We start from the raw sequence: 20,584 nt of genomic DNA, 5'->3' as shown, positions 1-20,584 counted from the left end.
AAAAGAGAGAGAGAGAGAGAGAGAGAGAGAGAGAGAGAGAGAGAGAGAGGACGAAAAAGAGAAGAAGAAAAAATGGAAATGATCGAATATGAGAAAGATGGATGAAATGGCAAAATACCTATGAGAGAGGAAGGGACAGGCAGTTGAAGGGAGAGGAAAGAGGGAGAGAGATACAAACAAGGGAACACATGAAGAATAATGGAAAGGAGAGAGAGAGAGAGAGAGGGAGAAAAATAAAAGCAAGTAATCGTGGGAGGGATGAAATTAGGGGAAGGGATATTGGAGGGAAAAAATAAGAGATAGGAAAGAGGGAAAAGGAGAAGGAGGGAAGAAAAAGGGAGAAATCTCTCGAAATAAATGAATCGGGGGAATTTTGCTTGAATGATTATTATTATCTTTTGATTGATGCCTTCTATCCCTTTTTCTTACCCCATTTTCTGATATTACATTTTTTCTCCCTCCCTTCCTATTCCTTTCTCCCTCCAATCTTATCCCTTTTTCTACCTCCCTTTCTCCCCTTTCCTTGTTCCTTTTTCTCTTTTTATTATATTGCTCCCTCTCGATTTCCTGATGTTCTATATATTTTATCCCTCCGTTTGGTCTCTTTTCTCTCCCTTCTTTCTCCCACGCATTTATCATCTTGAATTATTATTCTCTCTCACTCTCCCTCTCTCTTTCTGTCTCCAGCACTTTCTTTGAACAAAATAATTATTGTTTGTTATTTCAATTCCGACGAATTCGGTAATCGGTGTAACTCATAGGAGATTAAATCCCTTAATTATTCATTAAATCCCACGGAAGAAAATTAAATCCCACAATGGGATATTAAATCCCACCTGTTCATCTTGTAACTAGAAATTTTCCATCATCAGCATTAATATTTCCCTTTCTTTTTTTCCCTCCTCTCTATTTCCCCCCTTCCTTTCTCCACTGTTTCTCCATTAAAATTTTCAAACAACACTTTTAGGAGAGAGAGAGAGAGAGAGGGAGAAAAATAAAAGCAAGTAATCGTGGGAGGGATGAAATTAGGGGAAGGGATATTGGAGGGAAAAAATAAGAGATAGGAAAGAGGGAAAAGGAGAAGGAGGGAAGAAAAAGGGAGAAATCTCTCGAAATAAATGAATCGGGGGAATTTTGCTTGAATGATTATTATTATCTTTTGATTGATGCCTTCTATCCCTTTTTCTTACCCCATTTTCTGATATTACATTTTTTCTCCCTCCCTTCCTGTCCCTTTCTCCCTCCAATCTTATCCCTTTTTCTACCTCCCTTTCTCCCCCTTCCTTGTTCCTTTTTCTCTTTTTATTATATTGCTCCCTCTCGATTTCCTGATGTTCTATATATTTTATCCCTCCCTTTGGTCTCTTTTCTCTCCCTTCTTTCTCCCACGCATTTATCATCTTGAATTATTATTCTCTCTCACTGTCTCTCTCTCTCTTTCTCTCTCAAGCACTATCCTTAAACAAAATAATTATTGTTATTAGTTATTTTAATTCCGACGAATTTGGTAATCGGTGTAACTCATAGGAGATTAAATCCCTTAATTATTCATTAAATCCCACGGAAGAAAATTAAATCCCACAATAGGATATTAAATCCCACAATAGGATATTAAATCCCACCTGTTCATCTTGTAACTAGAAATTTTCCATCATCAGCATTAATATTTCCCTTTCTATTTTTCCCTCCTCTCTATCTCCCCCTTCCTTTCTCCACTGTTTCTCCATTAAAAATTTCAAACAACACTTTCCCTTATTATCTAAAATGTTTTTTCCCCCTTTCTCCAGTTTTCTCCCTTTTCACTTTGTTTACTTAAATAATTAATTTTTACGCTCATTGGAGAAAGCTAACGAGAGAGATCGAGAACATGTATGTGTGTGGGAGAGAGAGAGAGGAATGAGAAAGAATTAAAAGGAGTAAGGGAGAGAGAAGTAATTTCAAAGGAAAAAGAAGGGAAATGGAAGATAATTTTTAATGGACAGAGAAAGAGGAGGGAGAGAGAGAAGAAGAGAGCAGTCTGCCAGATCATTATCATTAGCACCTAATGACCTAAGATCTTATGTATATTTTTATTTAGATCTTATTTACTTATATTCTTATTTGACTTTTTCTTATTTAGATCTTATTTACTACTTTACTACATAGGTAATGTATATTTTCATTTACAATGATTCCTTTTCGTGCTTTCGTTAAAGGCGAAATTCCGTCTGTGGATGTCACAAGCCATAACTTTTGAACGGTTTGAGGTGGAAAGTTGAAATTTGGATATGTTGTTTAGCTCAATTAGAGGACGGAGCCCTAAATAGTTTGAAGTCCATGGGGGCCCCAGGGGCACCGTAATGGCCGTTTTACTGTCCCCTTATGTCCCTTATGAGCTCTTTTGCCAATAAGATTGGCTACTCCTTCGAGCTGGATACATGTGGGTTATCAGGAGTATCACTCGTTTCAATTGATGTAAAACGACTGTAGTAACTGAGTTCTTGTGGACATAAAGCCATGCATTACGTCAGGGCATCCCCTTGTAACACATGCACATCATCATATTATTCTAAAGGCCAAGCTTTATCGTTGAAGCCACTCATCTCTATCTCATGCAGCACTCTTCAATGAAATCCCATGGTTTCCTGGATATTATGGAAATACTGCACTCTAGATATGCGACCGGCAATCAGCTCAAGTAGGGTCGACGTTTTTAGTCTGTCTCTTCCAAGTCGCTCGGTTTTGAGCCTTTGCTGCTGTCACACCTTTCTCTCACACATCCTCTATGACCCGATTTCTCCACGTTTTCTTTGGTCTGCCCACGGCTCTGGATCCACTCACTTCCATGTCCCTCACTCTCCGACGTAGTCCTTATTGTCAGATATCTTACTCTTGACTCGCAGTCTCCATTCTGTATTGTATTGATCAACTATTGTTTCGTCGATATTTACATCAACTATTGTTTAGTCGATATTTATCTACATGGAATAGAAGATTTGTCTCCCCTTTCCTCTATGACTTCTTTAGGGATGGATGGAAAGGATTCCCCTCTTATGTGACTTTCTTCCTTAAGGATGGGAAGGATTCCCCCCTATGACTTCTATCTAAGGAAGTGGTGGGAACGCGAGTATTGTCTTAGCGTTCCTGTTGTTCTAGCATCAGCTTTCTTGACACATCCTTCAAATGTTTTCTAACTCGAGGGCTTTCGCTTCGTGTTGTCATTCAGCATTTCCTACGTCTCTAGCATTTTCCCCTCAACATTCAGTATTTCCCCTCCCCAATCAGAAGTCTCCTCCATCCTCAGCATTTCTCTCAGTCTTCATCATTTCCCCCCTCCCCGTTCAGCATTTTTCCCTCCGTCTCCGTGTTCGCTATTTCCTTATATGCTGACGTTTCCTTCCCGAATGTCTTGGGAGACGTTTGTTGACGTCTACGGCCGTCAGTATGTTGCATCTTGCCAAGTGGCCGGAGAACCCACGACCTCTGGAGTGTACGTCTGGTGCGAATCGCACCGTGCGATGAAGGTATCAAAAAGTTTAGACGTCCACTTACCATTTAGAACGTAGTACGTACCATTTCTTTTTGTTCAACTTTTTCTGTGTGTTCGTTTTGTAATTTGCAGAAAATAAATAAATAATGAGAGATGTAGTGGTTAGGGACGGGACGGTGCATTTCGCTTTCGGTGGTTCTAATACACAAGCCTGACTCAGGCTTTTCCAGGTTCATAGTACGTTTTACCTTCTGGGGTCCGCATCATAAAAGCCATATTAAGCGTTAGAAGATTATAATAAGGGGGGGATGTACCTATCTACCTGTATACAGTATGTACCAGAAGTGACAACCCCCTCGTACCTTTTGAGGGGGAGAGAATTTTTTGGTTGCTATAAAAGTATAGAGAGGGGAAAAATATCTGAGACACACTGTAAAAGGGGGTGGGGGATTAGATACCTGGTTATGGAGATTAGGGGAGGGGTACTTGAATATGGGGAGGATTAGGAACCTTATTGTGGGGGAGTAGTGGAAGAACACCCGTGTGTGGGGACATTAGAAACCTGATTTTGGGGTTTGGAGGGAGGAACATTAATCCTTGTAAAACGACCCCCCCATTTTATGTCCTATATGTTACCCAATTAGTAGTTGTTCACTGGGTAGGGGAGTAGGTACTCCTTCAGCCCCTTACCCTCCATTTTGGGTAGTACTGAAATGGGTCATATTTGTAAACGGGTAGATTCCTTTTTTTGCCTAATTTTTGTCGATGGTGGGATTCGAACCCGGGACCTTCTGCATGGCAAGCAAGCGCGTTACCACTGGACCAACCGTGCCCCCAATTATTGAGGTTGAAATTCCGTACCATACCTATACATACGTAGGCTGGGATTGAACCCACACCCTACACGGCCTACACACCTAAGCCTCAGAGGGGGCTGTTTGTGTACGGATCTTATCTTAGTTCTTACTTTGATGTTGAACTATTCAACTCAAACAATTTAAGGTCTTTGAACACCACCTCTGTTGGTGGTTGAAGAACAAATGATACTGTTTACTTGGACTCCCCGATTCTTATATAATACGAAAAAGACACAGTGTCAGCTGAAGTTTCAAAATCATCCGAATTAGTCGGGGGGACAACCCCCCACACACGACCAGAGAGTAATATGATTAAACTTGGACTACATACCTCACGCCTGAAGATGCCACTGTGTCAAAAGGACCAGTTTCAGCAAAAAAAAAAAGAAGATAAAAAAAAAAATCAAGATCAAAACAAACAGACCAGTTGCAAAATAATGAAATCGCATACGAAACATAAAGATCATCTCAAGCCTGACAAAAAACCAGCTCAGTAATGTCGCGAATTTAATGCAGATTGCAACATGGGACGATTCGAAGATCTTAATTCGGTATCTATTTCAAGTTTTGGATGTTTTTTTTCGAGTCGGTTTATAGGAATCATAAATCGGTTTTAAGGGACATGAAATAGTGTGATTATACAGTTAGAATAAGTACCTATTTGCACAGGTTCTACGGTTCTGAAGACCACGGGTTGGATTCTTTGAAATGGCAGTATTTTGTTCTTCGTGTAAAGTGCCATTTTCGAGTAAAATCATGTGAAAGTGCTTTTTTAATCAAATTTCAATAGAACGTAAAACACGCCTATATGAAGTCTGTTCTTTTGTGTATTTTCTTCCAATAGAACAATCGCAATAGCCTAGTGTTCTTTACGCTTAGCAGGATCCCGGGTACGATTCCCAACCGGAGTCGAAAGTTATGTGATGTTCACACTAGATTTTTTCACTTTCTTTCACCTGTTGGGTCATATATCTTCTTTCTACTCAGCGGACAAAGTAGACCCCATGCGAAGCCAAGATTCCTGGAGGAACTGGTGGACCTGTCACAGAAAATGTCCCCCCACTGGAATCGAACCCGGGTCGGTCAACTACCAGACCGGATAGAGTGGACAAGAGAGAAACCAGACTTGTGGATAGCGCCGGAACATTCCTATGTATTACAGGTGAGAGAGAGAGAGAGAGAGAGAGACAGACAGACAGACAGACAGAGACAGAGAGAGAAAGAGAGAGAGAGAGATCAAGAAGCGTACCTATGTATTTATTTGGGTAAAAATTTTGAATTTATGGTCGGTTCCTACATAGGATGTTGGGAAAAATTCAATTTTAATGTCAAATTGTGAAATGTTTTTAAAAAGTCAAAAACTCTATTCGAAATCATCATTTGAATAGATCACTCAAGTTAAGCAGCGTCTCTCGTGGTTGGTATACGAATGGGTGACCATCTAGGCAATGGCGTCCTACTGCCATTTCCGGCCTTAGGTAGTCAGGCTGGGTTAAAATAATGTGAGGAGACAGCTTGTCGCCAAAGCGAGGTTCAAACTCCTAAAAATCCTTTTTACTATCCCATCCCAGGTGAAAGCCACCGAGGTAGTGCGCAGTGACGCGTTCAAAGTACAATACTGTCTCCGGTTCCCTCGGATTCAAGCGGTGCGATATGACAAGACACCGGGGGACTGTCTCACGGTTGAAGAGTTCCATGGGATTCGAACCCGGGGTCAGGGTAAACTGTGCTATGAGAGTATATCCATGGGCAGTACTCTGAGCTCACTGGGCAAACCGACTAGATCCCCTAGGAAACGTAAGGAGGTGAGTTCGAATGAATTAAATTTGGGCCCAAGATCCCAAGGGCAAGGCAATGTCTAGACCCTTGACAGATGAAGTGTGCCTGAAGGCATGTGATGTGTTCCAATCCACTCGACCCCAGTTATTTATATTTTTAGGAGAAGCAGGAAAACATTCAGGCCAATCATCCTCCACCAGAGGAGTGGGAAGAGCTCCTTCAGGATTCTGCCACATAAAAGAAATAATAAAAAAAAAACACTAAAAACCCATCTCCCCGACCAATAAACCAACACATTCGGAACCTTTTAAAACAGTTTATTGTTTTTGTTTTCAAGAGGTTTGATAGAGGGAACTGTAGCTGCTAAGGTCTGCTCGTCCCGAGATCGAATAGAGAAGGAAGACAAGATAGGAACAAGACGGCCGTTCCGAGAACGAACCTTATCTGTTTAGGATAAAATCCGCCACTGACGGGAATCTGACCCGCAACCTAGCGTTTACAAGGCAGACGCGTTACCCTCCAGGCTAAATCAGACTTTTATGCCTCGCCTTTGTAGCTCCTCAATTTATTCTTCAACTTTTGGTCTTTACTTTTAATGATTTCAAAGCAATTGATTTTGTATTCTATTCCAGGCTACCCTGGGCACAGAATACACATGTAACATACAAGAGGGCGGGGTTACCCTACGCTCACACCTATTTAAAGGCCGCTCCCTCTGTGTAATGACTGGGGGTGACACCGATAAATCACGCTGAGAGTTCTCAGGTAAGGTGCACCCTACATGGTCAGTCAAATTGGTGCTCTTTTTCTGAAGCGTTTTGACAGAGGGATCCGTAAAATTGGTACCTTTTTTTTCTAGAAATTTGATCTAGGAAACTGTAACTGCAAAGCGTTGTCGTCCCGAAAGCGAAGAGAGGAGGATGGGTTGTCTTCAGCCAGAACCAGAGCGGCTAACAGTAGAACGCACACCTGGAATAGAACATAGGTTGGAATGAGGGTTGGGTTTGTCACTTTGGACGAAGAGCTCAGAGTTAATCAAGACCAAAAGTTCCAAGGATGCTGAGGAGGTAAAACTGATGTGTCTGATATGGGAGTGAAAATAATCGAGGAGACGAATTGTGGAATACATATCAAGGAGCCCTAATATAAACCGCAATAGGCATTAACCCCACCCTTGATCAAACTTTATTTTGTACTTATATGTACATTATGTTACCATTTGTAAATATTTATTCTGTAAATAAAGTTTGATCTAATCGTTTAATAAACCGCGAAATAATTTTAACACTATCGATTGGCAGACCTCGGATTCAGATAGGTAGTACAATGCTTGGGATATTTAGAAGCACTAATAGGTGAGACTGATCTTCGTCTTACTCTAGAACTCTCTTGGATAAAAGATACAAATGTACATACATACATAGTACTTGAGTCCATAGTCAACGGTAAAATTTTTTAGCACGAAGTATTATCGGAAATCAAAAACACACCCGCTAGAAATACTTGAAAAATCAACCCAAACAGAAAAAATATTTTGTACTTATATGTACATTATGTTACCATTTGTAAATATTTATTCTGTAAATAAAGTTTGATCTAATCGTTTAATAAACCGCGAAATAATTTTAACACTATCGATTGGCAGACCTCGGATTCAGATAGGTAGTACAATGCTTGGGATATTTAGAAGCACTAATAGGTGAGACTGATCTTCGTCTTACTCTAGAACACTAGTCTTGGATAAAAGATACAATTGTACATAACATAGTACTTGAGTCCATAGTCAACGGTATAAAATTTTAGCACGAAGTATTATCGGAAATCAAAAACACACCCGCTAGAAATACTTGAAAAATCAACCCAAACAGAAAAATCGGACCCAAGAGTTCCTTTCAGTTGGAGAGAAGCTCCAAAAGTCAAAGAATTATTAAAGATTCTAAAAGGTAAAGGTATACTTACAAAAGCCTAAGTCAAAAGTCAACCCGGGCGGGAATCGAACCCGCGGCCTAGCGCTTACAAGGCAGACGCACTACCAACTAAGCTAACTAGGCTGGCGTGGAGGTGAGATTGTTTTCAAGTAAAATAAGCATAAATTTGAAATTCAAAATTTTAATGTCCTAGCCCTATTTTTTTCAAGTGTTTTAAGCTAGTTCTATAGGTAGATTTCTATAAGCTCAACCCATCCTTTAGGGTTGTTTGCCGGTTTGCCCCTATACCCAGGCCTCAAAGTGGATTTTTTGTGTACGGAGATAGTTCTTGAATCTGGTTTGTAACATACTGATAGATTCTGACTTGACTTTGTGAAGATTCATAATAATAATAATAGACTCTTGAGTGGAAGGTAGCCACTAGGCGAGGTTAACGCCGGAGGCGTTTTCTACCACCTAACCCTTAGAGCTCCATTATTATGTGGTCAAAATCTCAGATAAATGAGGATAAAATTCCATGCCTCGGCTGGGATCGAACCCACGCCCTCCTGTTTACCAGGCGAGCGTCTTGACCACTACGCTACCGAGGCAGTTCTATAGGTAACCACCAAGATTCTAAAAGGTAAAGGTATACTTACAAAAGCCTTCATGTTTGCTCCAAAACTAAACAACACTAATAAAGTTAATTCAAGTTAAAACTATTTAACTCAAACAATTTAAGGTCTTTGAACACCACCTCTGTTGGTGGTTGAAGAACAAATGATACTGTTTACTTGGACTCCCCCATTCTTATATAATACGAAAAAGACACAGTGTCAGCTGAAGTTTCAAAATCATCCGAATTGGTCGGGGGGACAACCCCCCACACACTACCAGAGAGTAATATGATTAAACTTGGACCACATACCTCACGCCTGAAGATGCCACTGTGTCAAAAGGACCAGTTTCAGCAAAAAAAGAGAAGATGAAAAAATCAAGATCAAACAAACAGACCAGTTGCAAAATAATGAAATCGCATACGAAACTTAAAGATCATCTCGAGCCTGACAAAAACCAGCTCAGTAATGTCGCGAATTTAATGCAGATTGCAACATGGGACGATTCGAAGATCTTAATTCGGTATCTATTTCAAGTTTTGGATGTTTTTTTTTCGAGTCAGTAGGAATCATAAATCGGTTTTAAAGGACATGACATAATATAATACCCTGTGAGAATAAGTGTGTGCCTAGGTTCTACGGTTCTGAAAACCACGGGTTGGATTCTTTGAGATGGCAGTATTTTGTTCTTCGTGTAAAGTGCCATTTTCAAGTAAAATCATGTGAAAGTGCCTTTTTTATCAAATTTCAATAGAACGTAAAACACGCCTATAGGAAGTCCGTCCTGTGTACTTTCTTTCAACAGAACTATCGCAGTAGCCTAGTGTTCTTTACGCTTAGCAGGAGGTCCCGGACTCGATTCCCAACGGAGTCCAAAGTCGTGTGATGTTCACACCAGATTTTTTCACTTTCTTTCTCCTGTTGGGTCATATATCTTCTTTCTACTCAGCGGACAAAGTAGACCCCATGTGAAGCCAAGATTCCCAATATGCAAATGGAGATATATGTATTTTAAATGTCAACAAGGTATTGTGCCGTACAGTAGTATTAGTATGAAAACAAGTCACTAAACTTAGAACATCAAGTATCATATGACAGACTTGAAATACCTATAAATTATCTTCTTGATAAGTTCAACATGAAATTGTGTTAGTAGTATCAATGACCACTTCTGAGTTCAGTTAGTTCGAAAAAATCAAAATCAAATCTTGTATTATTTTTGGTAAAGCAGAGCCTTTACACAACTTTTGTGGATACCACATAAATAATAAGTGCTTCCTTTGCAGTCAATTCCATATTTCAATAATCTTTTTACACTTCTAATGTCGCCACTGGTAGCTACACAATTAAGGTAGTTACTCAGCTGTCCTCATGAGGCTGAGTACACACCGAACTCCAAAGCACAGAGCCGAAAAAACGCCGTACAATAGATCTACAGAGGTCGCAGTGTTAATTGCATACTCTCTTGGGAGAGGAGCAACCAGTCCCATAATAAATAAATAAATAATAAAGAGCCTTTACACAACTTTTGTGGATACCACAGAAATAATAAGTGCTTCCTTTGCAGTCAATTCCATATTTCAATAATCTTTTTACACTTCTAATGCCGCCACTGGTCGCTACACAATTAAGGTAGCTACTCAGCTGTCCTCATGAGGCTGAGTACACACTAAACTCCAAACACAGAGCCGAAAAAACGCCGCCCCCGGCGGGAATCGAACCCGGGACCTCTGGCCCCAAACCACAGAGCCGAAAAAACGCCCACCCCGGCGGGAATCGAACCCGGGACCTCTGGCGTGCAAGCCTAGCCAATAGGCCACGGAGGTCCAATAAAATGCAATATTTTATGACCCAAAATTCTGACTTTGCCGAAAAAACAACTAACAATTAAGCTGAAGATCCATTGAATGAAATAAATCTAGATTGCACAATGAAATGTGATGTTGGATTTCACCAATATTTATTCAGTCATTAGAACTCTTGTTAAGCTAACAGCCAGTTAAGTTCCATTTAATTTGTATTGGCTCAACAGGGCTGTTAAGGTAACGGGCTATTTGAGGCTGAAAATAAGGTTGGTGAAATCCACCATTAATCTTTGAAATCTTCCACAACTTCACTTCAATCTTGGCTTGGGTAAATTATTATTATATTGAAAAAAAAAAAAAAAAATGTCAAACTGCATTACTTACATATTACACGCCCAATGTGTTACCATGTGATGATTTTCTTGGCACTGAAAACGCACTGGGAAGTGTAAAATAATGAGAATTTCTGCGAAACGAAATAATCAAGGTCTGGTCTACTATCTATCAAACTCTGAAAGTTATCCCAGAAACCCTGATATTCCTCTATTTTACCTGAAAATTTAACTAAATTAAATTGAAAAATAGAGACAAAAAAGGGGGCTATTGATAATACCTAAATATAAGTTTGGTACTTTAAAGAGTTCTTAATAGGATATTTTTATTGGTTAAAACTTTAGCCTAGCTCTCGGTCAACTTATTTAAGAAAAGGGAGACATTTCAGTGCCAGCCTAGTTAGCACCTGCCTTTTATGAAAATATTGTAAAAAAAATAGTCCTTGTATTACCAGCCTTGGCGTAGTGAGCCTGCCTTCTAAGAGCTAGGTCGCGAGTTCGATTTCCTTCCGGGGCGGATTTTCTCCTAAAGAAATAACGTTCGTTCTCGGAACGACTGGCTGTCTCCTATCCTGTCTTCCTTCTCTGTTCGATTTCGTGACGATAAGAGCTTAGCAATTACAGTTTCCTCTATCAAACCTCTTAAAATAGGTCTGAAATTGTGACGGTGTAAGGTGAGCTTGAGATTTGCATACAGCTCGCGGGGTCTTAACTGTGGGACCTATCTGCCTGAACAAATCAACGCTAACTTGCCAACTTGTACCTAGTGCGATCGAAAAGACCTAAATAGTTATAATAGTCATATTTAAGAGTGTGGATTTTTTTACAACATCGAGTTGTGCAACTTTTATCTTTTAATGTTGGCGGAAAAACGAGGGATTTTTACACAGTGATTTTGTGTAGGTATCTATTTTATTTGGTCCCTGATTTTTGCGACTTTGCTCTAGTGAGGAGAAAAACTTCAGTGTTTAGTCTTCCCATTCAGGTGCTGAGGCAACACGAGAACAACAGAAAGTAACCCGTTGAAATATTTGCAATCTAAATAGAAAACAAATATTTTGTCAAGAGTGGGGACCGAACCCGGGACCGTTTGCATGGTAAGCTAGCGCGTTACCACTATGAAAACCCTGAATGCACAATCAATCATGATAGTGCTCATTTATTCTGCTCGCATAGGACTGAAAAGTCTCTTTACTCCAGCAGTAGGCTACAACTATTATCGCTACTGCAGTAGGCTACAATATAAACAGTTGGGTGTTCATGTCTACAGATCTCAAGTGTTGCCAGCATTGAACAAAGCTATTGATGACAGAGAAGAAGGAATAGTAGTCAAGGAACCGGATGCTTTGTATAAGCCCAACTCTAGGAAAGATGGCTGGTACAAGATTAAACCTGAGGTAAGTACCAAGAACTAGGGTCTACACTTCCAATCTTTTTCTTCACCTTTTCCCTTGAGTAGATGGCCACTTCACTCCCACTCCACCAGGGGTATAAATTGAAATGGAAATTTTCAAAAGTCGCGAACGACATTTACGAACATGTTAAACCGCCTTATGGATGCTTTGTATAAGCCCAACTCTAGGAAAGATGGCTGGTACAAGATTAAACCTGAGGTAAGTACCAAGAACTGGAGATTAACTTTATAACTTTACTCCTTAGTCTTCTTCTTCGCCTTTTCCCCTTGTGTAGATGGGCACTTCACTCCCACTCCACCAGGGGTATAAATTGAAATGGAAATTCTCAAAAGTCGCGAACGACATTTACGAACATGTTAAAACGCCTTAGATAAATCGCGATTAAAAACTCCATTAAGCGTTTAACCAGCGCATAGTTAGATTCACCGGTTCTCGTTCTGTCACGGAAGTTGAGCAACGTTGAGCATGGTGGATACATGGATGAATGACCTTCATGTTCAAGATGACCTTGAACACGTGTTCAAGGAGTTCTTTGATGTACGATTTCAGTCTCGTTCTGTCACGGAAGTTGAGCAACGTTGAGCATGGTGGATACATGGATGAATGACCTTCATGTTCAAGATGACCTTGAACACGTGCTCAAGGAGTTTTTTGATGTTCGATTTCAGAACATCATAGAAGTTATTTGCTGATGTTGATGTATGATTTCAGTACACTGAAGGAGCTATGGTAGAGTTAGACATGCTTATCATAGGAGGATATTATGGCAAGGGATCACAGCGCGGTATAGTTAGTCAATTCCTGTTGGGACTACTGGACAAATACAATGATGGAGGTGAGATTTTTTTGAGAAGTTATTTGCTGATGTTGATGTATGATTTCAGTACACTGAAGGAGCTATGGTAGAGTTAGACATGCTTATCATAGGAGGATATTACGGCAAGGGATCACAGCGCGGTATAGTTAGTCAATTCCTGTTGGGACTACTGGACAGATCCAATGATGGAGGTGAGATTGTTTTCAAGTAAAATAAGCATAAATTTGAAATTCTTCGATTCCCGCCCGGGGCGGATTTTATCCTGATGGGATAATGTTCGTTCTCGATGGAAGCGCTAGGCCGCGGGTTCGATTCCCGCCCGGGGCGGATTTTATCCTGATGGGATAATGTTCGTTCTCGGAACACCTAGGCCGCGGGTTCGATTCCCGCCCGGGGCGGATTTTATCCTGATGGGATAATGTTCGTTCTCGGAACGGGTTATAAGCGCTAGGCCGCGGGTTCGATTCCCGCCCGGGGCGGATTTTATCCTGTAAGCGCTAGGCCGCGAGTTCGATTCCCGCCCGGGGCGGATTTTATCCTCATGGGATAATGTTCGTTCTCGGAACGGCTCGCGCTAGACGCGGGTTCGATTCCCGCCCGGGGCGGATTTTATCCTGATGGGATAATGTTCGTTCTCGGAACGGCTGGTTCTCCTATCTGTCTTCCTTCTCTCTTCGATTTCGGGACGATAAGACCATAGCAGTTACAGTTCCCTCTGTCAAAACCTCTTTAAAATAATAATAATAATGTCTTAGCCCTATTTTTTCAAGTGTTTTAAGCTAGTTCTATAGGTAGATTTCTATAAGCTCAACCCATACTTTGGGGTTGTTTGCCGGTTTGCCTTTGCCCCTATACCCAGGCCTCAAAGTGGATTTTTTGTGTACGGAGATAGTTCTATATAGGTAACCACCAAGGATTTTACTCGTAGTGACATTGGTTTTACCTTTCATTTGACTACAAGCTATCCGGCTCCTCATATTAACCTCACCCAGTCTGGGTGGAGCCGGGAAAAGCCAGTAACACGCGATTGTCCAGAGATGGTCACCCATCCGGGTACTAACAACACGAAATGTTGCTTAACCTCAGTGAGCCATGGGGAAGGGGTGCATTCATTTAACGTGCTAACCAATCTCAGTGGAGTAGTAGTTAGCACGGTATGCTTTGAATCTGGAGGTTGGTGGTTCGAGTCCAAGTCAAGTCATAAAATTTAGCGTAGCGTATTGAGCGGGAAACAAATTTGTGACAAGCTGTTATCCTTAACACAATGAACATTCCCTTAATTCAACGTGCTATTACTACTGGCATAGTTTTTTGAAACACCTTATCTAGATTTAATTTTAAATCTTCCTTTTTTTCCAGAGCCGAATTCCAAAGGTTCCCGCTTCGTTTCGGCCGGTAAAGTGGGTATCGGTCTCTCCATGGAGGAACTGGTGGACCTGTCACAGAAAATGTCCCCCCACTGGAATCGAACCCGGGTCGGTCAACTACCAGACCGGATAGAGTGGACTAGAGAGAAACCAGACCTGTGGATAGCACCGGAACATTCCTATGTATTACAGGTGAGAGAGAGAGACAGAGAGAAGGAGAGAGAGAGAGAGGGAGGGAGGGAGAGAGAGAGAGAAAGAGAGGGAAGGAGAGAGAAAGAGAGAGAGAAAGAGAGAGAGAAAGAGAGAGAGAGAAAGAGAGAGAGAGAAAGAGAGAGAGAGAGAGAAAGAGAGAGAGAGAAAGAGAGAGAGAAAGAGAGAGAGAGCAAGCGTACCTATGTATTTATTTGGGCAGCCGGGAAAAGCCAGTAACACGCGATTGTCCAGAGATGGTCACCCATCCGGGTACTAACAACACGAAATGTTGCTTAACCTCAGTGATCCATGGGGAAGGGGTGCATTAATTTAACGTGCTAACCAATCTCAGTGGAGTAGTAGTTAGTACGATATGCATTAAATCTGGAGGCTGGTGGTTCGAGTCCAAGTCAAGTCATAAAATTTAGCGTAGCGTATTGAGCGGGAAACAAAATTTGTGACAAGCTGTTATCCTTAACACAATGAACATTCCCTTAATTCAACGTGCTGTTACTACTGGCATACTTTTTTGAAACACCCTATCTAGATTTAATTTTAAAACCTTCCTGGATTTCGCGATTTTGTTCGCGGATTTGGCAATTATGTTCGCGGATTCGCGTCCCGAATCGACATTTTGGATATTTGGCAAGCCTACGTAACACAATGAACATTCCCTTAATTCAACGTGCTATTACTACTGGCATACTTTTTTTTGAAACACCTTATCTAAATTTAATTTTAAACCTTCCTTTTTTCCAGAGCCGAATTCCAAAGGTCCCCGTTTCGTTTCGGCCGGTAAAGTAGGTATCGGTCTCTCCATGGAGGAACTGGTGGACCTGTCACAGAAAATGTCCCCCCACTGGAATCGAACCCGGGTCGGTCAACTACCAGACCGGATAGAGTGGACTCGAGAGAAACCAGACCTGTGGATAGCGCCGGAACATTCCTATGTATTACAGGTGAGAGAGAGAGAGAGAGAGAGACAGACAGACAGACAGACAGACAGAGAGACAGAGACAGAGAGAAAGAGAGCAAGAAGCGTACCTATGTATTCATTTGGGTAAAAATTTTGAATTTATGGTCGGTTCCTACATAGGATGTTGGGAAAAATTCAATTTTAATGTCGAATTGTGAAATGTTTTCAAAAAGTCAAAAACTATTCGAAATCATCATTTGAATAGATCACTCAAGTTAAGCAGCGTCTCTCGTGGTTGGTATCCGAATGGATGACCATCTGGGCAATGGCGTCCTACTGCCATTTCCGGCCTTAGGTAGTCAGGCTGGGTTAAAATAATGTGAGGAGACAGCTTGTCGCCAAAGTGAGGTTTAAACTCCTATTCCTTGAACTCCATCCTCTTTGCCACAATACCCATGATGAAACTTGAATTTCCTCCTCTTGACAGACTTAACAATTTTAAATCGATCCTAAGTCGCCTCTAATTTTGGCGAAGCATTTCCACTTTGAAATATTTCCTAAAATCATGATCTCCTAATCCATCGTCAGTCGGACATATTGAAAATCACGGGGTGTCTAGGAAATATATTTCCTGAGGAATTTCAAGTAACGCGGTTAATTTTTTTCCTCCTTCTTCAAATACTTGTAGTACCTAGGTAGACAACCTCCCATATCTGAACAATTTATTTTACGAAAAATTCTTCAATATTAGTTACATGTGTATGATTTTTCAATATTTCTTCATGCATTTATTTTACAAAAGTGTACATATTGAGATATGTATAAAATTTAAATAAAAACAATGTATCCTACTTCGGAGTTTATACTTATTTTACGTATACTAAGATATTTTAATTTTCATTTTATAAGTTTCCATTTATTGGTTTTTCAGAACAATTCTCTCATCAAATAAATAGTTCACAAATGGTATACCCATCCGTAAAAGCCGGAGGCGTATTCCAAATTAGGCCGCTAACAACGCACAATATTTTTTCGTTTGTTTAAATTTTTAGTATATTTTCGAATGGTAGAAATTACCGTAAGCAATTTATTTCGCCCCTTCATTATGATTATTTGTGTACAATTGTACATAGGTACATACATATTGAATTTTATTTAAACAAACTTCTTTTAAATGAAATTTATTATTGTACCTACTATTCTTTTAATATTTTGTGAAAATTTGTATATTATTTTTTTCCCCTCCGATAACTACCTACTTAATGTAAAAAAAAACTACCTATTTGGTGTACCTGTAACCACAAAGCTCTCTCCCTCCCTCCAGGCCCGTAGCTGGGGGGAGGTTTTGGGGACAACCCCCCCCCTGTGGTGGAAACTGCAGTGGAAGCTTGGTTTGACGACTCACCACATAGCTGTGAAAAGTTGACTATAGAAATGGTGGTTACTCACTACACAGGGTTTTCAAAGGAACTTCACAAAGGGTAATAACAAATGGCTTTATTCTGATCGTATCAAATTTACAGCAATTAACAGGACAATATCTCTCTTCTAAATACAAAATATATAGCTTCCAAATGGCTTTATTCTGATCGTATCAAATTTACAGCAATTAACAGGACAATATCTCTCTTCTAAATACAAAATATATAGCTTCTCTAGGGATCTTAAATATCTTCTTCGTAGAAAACTTCTGATAATTTCACAATAGAAAAATTAGGCTTTCGCTTCTATAAAAATTTCTTCTAGACTGAAAAATCCTCCATGTTGGTTTTCCTAGGCGAGAAAAATCGATAACTCCCTAGCAACGCGTGTCAATATTTCACTCTCCCTAGCAACCATTAAAGTTTATGTAAGTAATTTTCAAACACCTCAGTGTTTCCTCGCGGTTTCCGCGACATTCCCCACCGAGAATGGCCCTCAAAGGGTTGATCAAAGCATTATTTACATAAAAAATATACAACAAACGAGAGGCCTCAAAAATTAAACCTAAGCCTCACACTTGAGAAAAGAAATGACAGTTAGAAAAAGACAAAGAAAATTACAACAGAAATAAGTAGGTACCTAAGGGGTAAACCAAAACTTCCCTAAGGAAAACCGTACCCAGAGAGTTTTCAATACTCAAGTGGGCATAACATGAAAATCGAATGTATTCCCTTGCCTGAACTGTCTCCTACCCTTCAGAGAAACTAGATAGTGCCCAGACCATGGGCTCTCAAATTCATCAGAGTAAGAGGTTCCTCTTTTATCATACACTTTTCGAGGGATACTTTTATCCAACTGGTCATCAATAGTTTGCTTACAGGATTCCAATATAACCTCATTGGGACAAATAGGAGACAGTACTGGTAGAAGGTTTTGCCTCATTAGTTGAAGAAGGTGGGAGTGAATAAATGAGAAAGAAGAGGAGGAGGAGGAAGGAGGGGGAGAATAGGAAGGAAGGAGGGGAAGAAGAGGTGGAGGAGAAGAAAGGATGATAGAAGGAGGTTTGTATAAGAGAAGTGGAAAAGAAGGAGGAGGCTGATGAGGAGAAGGAGGGAGGAGGAAGAAAAAGTAAGATGAGAGAGGAGGAGGAGGAAGGATATATAAAATAAGAGTAGAGAAGAAGGTGGTGAAAAGGAGGAGAAGAGGAAAGATGAGGAGAGAGAGGAGGAAGTGCTAGTAAAAAAAAGTGAATGCAACGCGTAAAGATAGAAAGACAGAAAGGAAGAGAAAGGGGATGAGAAAAGGAGGAGAAAGAGAAGAAGATGGAGCAGAAGGGAAGACATAAAAGGTGAAAGAGGAGACCAAGAAGAAAGAGAACAAGAAAAATAGAAAAACTTCCTCTTTTTCATTTTCTTCGCTTTCTTTTCATACCTCTACCCTCTCTCTCTCTGTCTCTTACTCTCTCTCTCTCTCTGTCTCTCTCTCTCTGTCTCTCTCTCTCTTTTACTCTCTCTCTCTCTCTATCCCTATCCCTTTCTTCCTAAGTTTCACGTCCTATTGAAGAGTACATCCATTACAATCCCTACTACACAGTTCCACCATTAAATTAATATATTTCAAGTTTTTTTTTTCTCTCTTTCTCCTCCTCTTTCCCAACTCTTTCCCTTCATCTCCCCCTCTTACCCAACCATTCTTCCTTTTCTTCCTCCTTCTTTTTCTTCTTCTTCTCCTCCTCCTCCTCTTTATTCTATTGCTTTTCTCTTCCCCCTCCTCCTTCTCATTCTCCTCCTTTTCCTACCTTCTTGTATACGGTTGACGTATTTTTCCCTTTTCAAACCTTTTCCATTACCCTCTCTCTCTCTCTCTTCCTCTCCGCCTCTCTCTCTCTTATACTCACTCCCTAGTCCCTATTACTTTCCGTTTTGATACACAAATATTTTACCTACCAACCCTACTGAAACCTACCCCTAACTAAGTACATACCCTTTCTTCGAACCCTACCTAAGTATCTACCTACCTACCCTTTCCTAAGCACCTTCCTACTTTTCCTTAGGTAGTACGTACCCCACCTCTATACTGAAATCTGCCTGCCTACCTACCTTCTCTTACCCACTCTAACCTACCCCGACCTACCTGCCTTTTCTCCTTAAATTCCAAAGTTCAAATTACAAATGGCAACCAAAAACCACTCTTGCGCTTTTTTATGACTCGAATTCTGGGAGTATGTTTTGAACAGTTTTCTTTGCACCAGTTTATTTAGATTCTTCAGAGATTATGCTGAAAAGCATCTCGTATTACAGAGCCTTTGTTTGTCTGTCTGTCCGTCTCTCATTATGTCTACCTATCTGTCTGTAATACTAATAGTGTAATATACTAGAGCCTTTGTTTGTTTGTCTGTCTGTCTATCCGTCTCTCATTATGTCTACCTATCTGTCTGTAATACTAACAGTGTAATATACTAGAGCCTTTGTTTGTTTGTCTGTCTGTCCGTCTCTCATTATGTCTACCGAACTGTCTGTAATACTAATAGTGTAATATACTAGAGCCTTTGTTTGTTTGTCTGTCTGTCCGTCTCTCATTATGTCTACCTATCTGTCTGTAATACTATACTAGTGTAATTATACTGGTCACATATTAGGACTCTGTTTTCTCCAGCAGTAGGCTACTATTATTTAAATTATTATTACGGTCAAATTCTCAAATCACCTATCTATCTGTAATACTAATAGTGTAATATACTAGAGCCTTTGTTTGTTTGTCTGTCTGTCCGTCTCTCATTATGTCTACCTATCTATCGCACAGACACGTGGTGTTGTGTGGTGACTGAGGAGCGGAATATACGCGTGCGGCACATAGTGAGTGGCGGCAATTATAATGTGGTGCGGGCCGGATGGCTGGAACGGTGTGTGGCGAGGAAAACCCTGCTGGAATGGACACCGGATGAGGTAATTTTCTTCTTTTACTTCCCCTTTTCCCAATTGTAAAATTGTTATTACAAATAAATAAAGTATAGTCAGCTCCCATGGCGTAGTGGTCACTGCGCTCGCCTTGCACGCGGGAGACCCGGGTTCGATTCCCGGCGGGGTCAAGAAATTTGTATCATCCAAATGATTGATTCCGTGACTGGCTGTTGCGGGGCCCACTCAGCCTCGTGAGGAAAATGAGTAGCTATGACATATAAATGCGCATAGCAACCGGTGCCAGCATGGGAAAATCATTGAGACATTGGGAAAATCCTACAATGCTGCAGTGAGCACCCAAGTTGTGACATAATAACACAAAGAAACTGCATTTACAATAATAAGAACTGTACCTAACGTAACACGGCCCCTGGGCTACCGGAAATTTTAAACTTTCCTCCTCCCAACAGTATAAGGAAAGTATTGTTTTCGGTCCGATTTTTACTTTTTTAATTTGTTTCATCAAGCGAAATACCCCATTAGCTATTTTTGTTCGGAACTTTAAAAAACGTGTTCTCTGATGGCTTTTAGAAAGGAGTTGGGTTCGAGCAAATACATAAACTATCAAAATGTCAAAACAGCAAACGTGCTATAATCACTGGGTACCTTTGATCTATTGGGATCCTATTCAGTAATATCAGTGTTACAGTAGAGTAAAAGCATATTCAGTAAGAGCAACATTAAACAATATGATTGTAAGATTACGTGCACAGGTAAACTGTATCACAG

The 20,584-nt window shown here is 40.4% G+C and overlaps 1 protein-coding gene across 1 annotated transcript in view; it reads left to right on the top strand.

Moving 5' to 3' along the window:
* LOC113469805 overlaps positions 1-20,584 on the top strand; it is a gene marked incomplete at its 5' end in the record, with an annotated part of 34,494 nt that overhangs the window by 4,398 nt on the left and 9,512 nt on the right. The window contains 8 exons of the mRNA XM_026827727.1: positions 5,314-5,488; positions 5,898-6,131; positions 6,738-6,762; positions 11,967-12,163; positions 12,893-13,016; positions 14,358-14,557; positions 15,319-15,516; positions 19,625-19,840. Coding sequence (XP_026683528.1) covers positions 5,314-5,488; positions 5,898-6,131; positions 6,738-6,762; positions 11,967-12,163; positions 12,893-13,016; positions 14,358-14,557; positions 15,319-15,516; positions 19,625-19,840 — 1,369 coding nt within the window. The remainder of the gene's footprint in view (positions 1-5,313; positions 5,489-5,897; positions 6,132-6,737; positions 6,763-11,966; positions 12,164-12,892; positions 13,017-14,357; positions 14,558-15,318; positions 15,517-19,624; positions 19,841-20,584) is intronic.

This window comes from Diaphorina citri, unplaced genomic scaffold (genome assembly GCF_000475195.1).
Source record: "Diaphorina citri unplaced genomic scaffold, Diaci psyllid genome assembly version 1.1 scaffold1239, whole genome shotgun sequence".
Classification (NCBI taxonomy): Eukaryota; Metazoa; Arthropoda; class Insecta; order Hemiptera; family Psyllidae; genus Diaphorina; species Diaphorina citri.
The sequence above is the reverse complement of the archived record's forward strand: the minus strand, read 5'-3'. Positions and strand labels throughout refer to the sequence as shown.